This window comes from Colobus angolensis, unplaced genomic scaffold, assembly GCF_000951035.1.
Source record: "Colobus angolensis palliatus isolate OR3802 unplaced genomic scaffold, Cang.pa_1.0 Scaffold19, whole genome shotgun sequence".
In the NCBI taxonomy this organism is placed as follows: Eukaryota; Metazoa; Chordata; class Mammalia; order Primates; family Cercopithecidae; genus Colobus; species Colobus angolensis.
In genome coordinates, this window is record NW_012115043.1 from 4,647,278 (window position 1) to 4,654,453 (window position 7,176).

A 7,176-nucleotide genomic window follows, 5' to 3' on the forward strand; every position below is an offset into this window, starting at 1 on the left:
TCCAGAAAGGCTTCCTGGAGGAGGTGCTACCCATTGAAGACCCAAAGGAAAAGTACAAAGAAATTAACCAACAACAAAGCAGTAAGGCCTAGTTGAGAGAGCTGTGGTGAGGGCTCAGCTGAAGGCAGGGAGACTGGACATTGAGCTATGTGAAGGAGGCCTTTCTGATGGGGAGGGCACGGCAGGGAAGGGAGCCACAACAGATGGGGGCAGGAGGTGCTGAGACTACAGGGCGGGCCATTCCAGCAGGTGATGCTGGTTGAATGAATGAGTGAGGAAAGGAATGAATGAGGGATACAAATAGAGAAGGCCAAGGTGGAAAAACCAATTGTATCTTTTACGGTGGGTTTTTTTTTGGCAGCTGGGACAAGTAGACAGAGACGCATGGCAACATACGCTGGTCCTGCACCACCCCCAGCTCAGGACTCGAAGGACTGCAGTGTGCTGAAGGTGACTTGTCAGGCCCATAAGGGGCCAGGAGGAGCAGGTCTCCTCCCCTCCTTGGCTGCCCCTCTGTCCAGGGATGCGGGTGCTGATTGATAACTCCCCTGCCCCCCCACCCCTGCCCCTGGCCCAGCGCCAAGCTCCCCAGCTGCTGACTCAGGCCCTGCTGGCCAGCTCAGCATTCCTGCCCGGCCCCCACTGAATGGAGCTATTGAAAGTGTCTGTAGCCACAGACCACACCTCCAACCAGAGCCTTCGGCTGGGCTGTGGCTCCTCTCTCAGGGGACAGAGTCGGCCCTAGGGGTCAGTTGGAGAGGGCTCTGGCTGCCAGCGACTGCTCTGGGGGTGTCTGGGACCAAGGACGCTCCTGGGTAAGCTGGCTGGGCTGGCACCAAAGAGGGGATTCCAGTGGGAGGGGTCTCCCTGGTGCACAGGACAGAGGCGCTGGGATGGGCGACCCCGGCTTGGGGGAGGGGTCTGCGTGTCGATGGGAGAGCCAAAGGGCCCTGTGGGCTTTCCCACCTGCCCCCTAAGACTGGAGCTTCCCTAAGGTAGAGGTGGTTTCCCCCTTAGATAGAGGCCACTCAGGGGTATGGGCTGGGTCTCCCCCGTCAGACAGGAGCCAAGGTAGGGAGAAGGGATGGTTTGGAGTCTTGCCCATCAGTCTCGGAGCTCCCCAGGCACGGGAAGAGCATCAGGTGTCCAGCCTCAGCCTCTGCTGCTGGGTCCAGATCAAGCGCCCTCCTTTCCCTTCCTCTCTCCACTTGGCCTTTGCCCTAAGCCAAGACCTGGCCACCAGCCTGGCTGCAGGGGCCTGCAAAGCCAGCTGCACTTTTTCAGGTATGGGGGAGGGCCAGGTACCATGAAGCCAGTGCGGGTCACCACCCGTCTGTGGATGCTACTGCTGGTGCTCAGGCTGGGGGCCACCCGGAAGGGGTCCCCAGAAGAGGCCTCCTTCTACTATGGAACCTTCCCTCTTGGTACGGCCATGCCTCTGTTCATCTGTCTGCCTGTCTGTCTGTTGTCCACCTGTCTTGACTTGCCAAGGAGTTTGGTGTTCTTGCTTCCTGATTGGCAGGATGAGAAACCTACCTTTGCGTGGTTGTTCTAAAAGTTCCTAACAGGTTTTTTTTTTTTTTTTTGAAGTTATTAAAAATTACACAGATAATACATGCTAATCAGAGCTAAAATTGTGCAAAAAATGTTTTTAATATATCTTCCCCTACCCTGCCTCACATGCTCACCCTCCTAGGAAGACAAGGCCCCAGTGGGACAGGGGCAGCGTGGTAGGGAGGGGCAGTCCCTGAGGCCTGGGAGGCACAGCCCGGAGCCCTGGCTCTGGGTGACACATGGGAGCACCTGGGACCCAGCACGGGTCTCCCCCTGCAGGCTTCTCCTGGGGCGTAGGCAGTTCTGCCTACCAGACGGAGGGTGCCTGGGACCAGGACGGGAAAGGGCCCAGCATATGGGACGTCTTCACACACAGTGGGAAGGGGAAGGTGCTCGGGAATGAGACAGCAGATGTAGCCTGTGATGGCTACTACAAGGTCCAGGTGAGTGCGGGGTGTGTGTGTGCGCGCGCACACGTGTGAGCACATGCCTAGCTGGGAGGCAGGGAGTGACGTATTGGGGGACCCCTGGTGACAACGTCATTCCCATGCTCTGCCAAACACCCTCTACCCCAGTGCAGCCAGAGGGGACACAGCCAGTGGGGGTGAAGGTTTGGGAGGGGCCAGGATGTGAGGTGGATGTAGGAGGAAAGGAAACGGGGCCTCACCTGAGCCAGTGCCTCAGGCCAAGTGAAGGGGGCTGAAGGACTGATCCCACAGCTTCAGGGCCTACAGCCACAGTGGCCTGAACCCCTGGTTCCTGCTTGTGAGTTACACCCTGTGGAGGGAGTGGGACCCGCTCATCCTCAGCACCCACTTTCCTCTCTGGATGGCTTCTTGAGGAACTCATCGCCCAGCTATACTAGGGGCACCCTGATGGACTTCTCCAAGTGCCTCCCTGTCCTGTGTTTTCTTTGACTCTTGGCATATCCCCTGCCTGAAGTGGCCAGGTGGCATCACCCCTGTTGTACAGGTGAGGAAGCAGGTTCTTCCTTGCCCACTAATAGCCACAGACAAGAGTGAGCCTCGGCCCTAGAGCCCAGTGGACCCCTACCTCCCACGCCCAGGGCCTAGGTGACCTGCCTCCCCACCCCTGTCTGCACAGGAGGACATCATTCTGCTGAGGGAACTGCACGTCAACCACTACCGATTCTCCCTGTCTTGGCCCCGGCTCCTGCCCACAGGCGTCCGAGGTGAGCTAGCGAAACCCCTCCCGAGCCCAGGTGAGGCCCTTCCGGCCATGTTGGCTTTGCAGGGACACCACGGAGTCCTGGGGAGGGAGACCAGCCCATGAACGTGGTTGCTGATAGTAGCAGCTCTCATAGGTTCTGCAGGTAACTGGGCTCCCAGAATGCTGGTGGGCTGAGGGTACCTCAGGCCTTCAAAAAGCAACAGGGCCCAGGAATGCTGCACTCCAGGAGGCCAAGGCCAAGGCCAAGGTCCTTTCTCATAGCATCTTCTTTTATTTCACCTGCAGCCGAGCAGGTGAACAAGAAGGGAATGCAATTCTACAGTGATCTTATCGATGCCCTTCTGAGCAGCAACATCACCCCCATCGTGACCTTGCACCACTGGGATCTGCCACAGGTGAGGACCTGAGCAGGCTCCCAGGCCCAAGGGGTGCTCAGCTCAGCAGGAGGGAGCCCAGTGTGAGGACTCGGGTTGCCCGGGTGGGGCACAGACTAGGGTCTGGATTCTGGCGCAGGACTGTAAGATGTGAGTGAGTGAAAAAATCTGACTCACTGTCTTAGTCCACTTTTGCTGTTATAACAGAATGCCTGAGACTGGGTAACTTGTAAAGAATGGGAATATATCTTCCCACAGTTCTGTAGGCTGGGAAGTCCAAGATTAAGACACTGGCAGGTGCAGATTCTGGTGAAGGCCCAGTCTCTGCTTCCAGGATGGCGCCTTGAATGCTGTGTCCCTCTTTTTATAAGGGCACCTAATCCCATTCAAGACAGAAGAGCCCTCTTGACTGAATCACCTGCCAAAGGCTACACTTCCCCATGCTGTTACACAGGGGATACAGTTTCAACATGAATTCCAGGGGACAGAAACATTCAAACCAAAGCACTCATGTATGGCAGGCAGGTCATACTGCTTTAACTGATGTGTGTAGTAAGTGAAAAGAGTGAATCCTTTTGTTTTCTAAAAGCCTTGGCATACAAACAAAATTTTAAAACTATAAAGATATGTCTTTTAACTAAGATCTGGCAGCCAGGCACAGTGGTTCATGCCTGTAATCCTAGCACTTTGGGGGTCGAGGTGGGTGGATCACCTGACGTCAGGAGCTCAAGACTAGCCTGGCCAGTCTTTACGAAAAATACAAAAATTAGCCAGGCGTGGTGGCGGGCGCCTATAATCCCAGCTACTCGAGAGGCTGAGGCAGGAGAATTGCTTGAACCAGGAGGCAGAGATTGCAGTGAGTCGAGATCGTGCCATTGTACTCCAGCCTGGGCAATGAGAGCGAAATTCCATCTATATAAAAAAAAAAAAAGATCTGGGGACATAGCATAATGAACAAGTTTAGCCTTTTTTCTCCAATTTCTTTGAGCCAGTATCACAGGCACTCATATATGACCCTGCCCCAGTAATGTCCATGAAATCATAACATGCTTCAGAATGTCACTATGTCACTGTGATTCAAGCAGTATTTTCTTTCTTTCTTTTTTTTTTTTTTTTGAGATGGAGTCCTGCTCCATCGTCCAGGCTGGAGTGCAGTGGCATGATCTCGGCTCACTACAGCCTCTGCCTCCTGGGTTCAAGTGATTCTCCTGTCTCAGCCTCCCGAGTAGCTGGGATTACAGGCATGTGCCACTATGCCTGGCTAATTTTTGTATTTTTAGTAAAGACAGGGTTTCACGAGGTTGGCCAGGCTGTTCTCGAACTCCTGTCTTCAGGTGATCCGCCTGCCTCGGCCTCCCAAAGTGTTAAGATTACAAGTGTGAGCCACTGCGCCTAGCCTCAGGCAATACTTTCATTCACTGGGGAGAAGGTGGTCCCATCGGTGCCCTGGAAGGTTTGGGCAGAGGTGGGAGGAAGGGGTGTTCTGATTGGAGGGCGCATTGCAAAGAGGGGGAAGCTGGGCAAGCAGTTCGGTTCAGTTGGAATTTGGGGAGCAGGTAGGAGAGGGAAGGTTTAGAGGCTGGAGAAGTGGCTTGGGGAAGACCTCAAAAGCCTCAAGTGCTGAGCTAAGATGACTGGGAACTGGGTTTATTCCGTAGGAATGGGAGCTACCAGAGTCCTCTAACTGGGGAGGAGGGCAGAGCAGGCTGTAGGGAGATGAACCTTCCAGTTTCTTCCCTGGTTGCTTTCACGAACCTGCCCCAGTAACATCCCTCGAACCCACCAAGGAGAGCTGGACAGGTAGTCTCGATAGAGTGACAAGTCTTGGGAGAATTCTGCCATCATGGGCAGATGCCTTTGGTTGGGAAAGCCCTCGGCCGAAGAAGGCAGATCCTGCCCCAAGGCTTCTAGAAGCTTTCTGACATCTGCGTGGCCCTCAAAATCCTCATCAGAGTGTTCATCCCAGCATCAGATCTCATTTCTCCAGAACTTAGATCTAAGATGCTTCCCCATTATTAGGCCCCTTTCCCCTGGCAATTTTTCTTAAATATTCAATCTGTCCAGTTCTTTCTAAGCACGAGAGTCCCAGTCTCCCTGCGCGACCTCCCTCCTGTTTGTCTGAGGACTGTTGCACGACTTATCTCCACATCTAAACTGCTTTGCGGTTCATTCATGGGGCACCTGCTTCTGTGTTCACAGCTGCTCCAGGTCAAATACGGTGGGTGGCAGAATGTGACCATGGCCAACTACTTCAGAGACTACGCCAACCTGTGCTTTGAGGCCTTTGGGGACCGCGTGAAGCACTGGATCACGTTCAGTGATCCTCGGGTAAGCGAGGCCCCTCCAGGTGGCAGAATGTGGCACTCCCTGCCACTTCTTATGGATCCTGTGGTCCTGCTTGCTGTCCCTATAGGCAATGGCAGAAAAAGGCTATGAGACGGGCCACCATGCACCGGGCCTGAAGCTCCGAGGCACCGGCCTGTACAAGGCAGCACACCACATCATTAAGGTGAGGGGGGTCCTTCTGGTGGGGGAACAGCCTCAGGGTCAGCTCAGCCTTCCTCAGGGGCTCCAGCCTGAGCTTGGTCCTCTGCCGCTCCACCTCCGAGTCAGCATACTCCATAGCACCTTCCTTTCTGTGACGATTTATGGAGGGCGTGTCCTGCCATCCAGGGCGCTGGGGAACACTATGGCTGAGCTGTTATAGCGGCTCCCAAGAGCTTACAGCCTAGCCAAGGGGATGGAGCACATCCATGTGGAAATGCATCAACTACAGGTCCAAGCTGTGACAGGAGGAAGAAGGGATGTGACAGCGAGCCAGGGGTTAAAATCTTCCATGAATGAGCGGAAGTAACTGGGGTTGATCAAGGACAGCAGTAAGAGGAGTTAGAAGTGGTCATCAGAGCGTGGCTGCAAAGAACCTGGGAGTTTTGAAGGAGGAAGGAAAACTAGTTTGGAAGCAGCGATAATGAGCAGGCAGACTCCACCTTACTCCCAGCTCAGAGGTATGTGGAGTGTGATGGAAAAAATGGCCTCTGCTCAAAGGAGCTGCAGTGGAGGTGCTCTTAGGGCTGGCAGGCATCAGTCACAGCAAGAGAGTAAAGGGGCCATTCGGAGAAGACGCTACAGGAAGGAAGGGCTACTGGAAAGCCTTGTCGCTGGAGAGGGAATTGGGTCACATTACAGGACATGTATGAGGATATGGATGATGATAACTGGAGAACAGGGATACAAGGCATGTGGGATTGGCCCCAAAGGACACTTAGCAGAAGGTGGACAATCTGTCTAAGCTGGAAGGCAAGGAACCACTGGGTGACATTCCAGACCCCCAAACTCATATCAGGGAGAACATTGTCTCATTTTTTCTACATTTGGCTTATGATTTCTTAAACTGAATATTTAAAGGGCAGAGCTCTCAAGATATTTTTATTTTTATATTTTTTGAGACTGAGTTTTGCTGTGTCACCCAGGATGCAGTGAAGTGGCATGATCTTGGCTCACTGCAACCTCCGCCTCCCGGGTTCAAGCGATTCTCTTGCCTCATTCTCCCAAGTAGATGGAAACACAGGCGTGTGCCACCACACCTGGCTAATTTTTGTATTTTTGATAGAGATAGGGTTTCACCATGTGGGCCAGGCTGGTCCTGAACTCCTGACCTCAGGTGATTCCCCCACCTCAGCATCCCGAAGTGCTGAGATTGGAGGCATGCGCCATAGCGCCCGGCCTCAAGATATTTTTAATATTAAACATGGAAGTCATTTTCTGGGCATTTTATCTATCAAAAGTAGTGAGCTAAAGAGATGTCATTTTTATTTATTTAGAGACAGAGTCTTGCTCTGTCGCCTAGGCTGGAGTGCAGTGGCACGATCTCGACTCACTACAACCTCTGCCTCCTGGGTTCACACCATTCTCCTGCCTCAGCCTCCTGAGTAGCTGGGATTACAGGCATACACCACCACACCCGGCTAATTTTTTTGTATTTTTAGTAGAGACAGGGTTTCACCATGTTGGCCAGGCTGGTCTTGAACTCCTGACCTCGTGATCTACCCGCCTCACC

At 53.7% G+C, this 7,176-nt stretch overlaps 1 protein-coding gene across 1 annotated transcript in view; it reads left to right on the forward strand.

Annotated features, from left to right (window-relative positions):
- Positions 1 to 723: 723 nt before the first annotated feature.
- LCTL (lactase-like) overlaps positions 724 to 7,176 on the forward strand; it is a 20,601-nt gene continuing 14,148 nt past the window's right edge. Inside the window, exons 1-6 of the mRNA XM_011940369.1 lie at positions 724 to 1,424; positions 1,834 to 1,997; positions 2,659 to 2,746; positions 3,031 to 3,140; positions 5,319 to 5,447; positions 5,533 to 5,628. Coding sequence (XP_011795759.1) covers positions 1,085 to 1,424; positions 1,834 to 1,997; positions 2,659 to 2,746; positions 3,031 to 3,140; positions 5,319 to 5,447; positions 5,533 to 5,628 — 927 coding nt within the window. The 5' untranslated portion in view covers positions 724 to 1,084. The remainder of the gene's footprint in view (positions 1,425 to 1,833; positions 1,998 to 2,658; positions 2,747 to 3,030; positions 3,141 to 5,318; positions 5,448 to 5,532; positions 5,629 to 7,176) is intronic.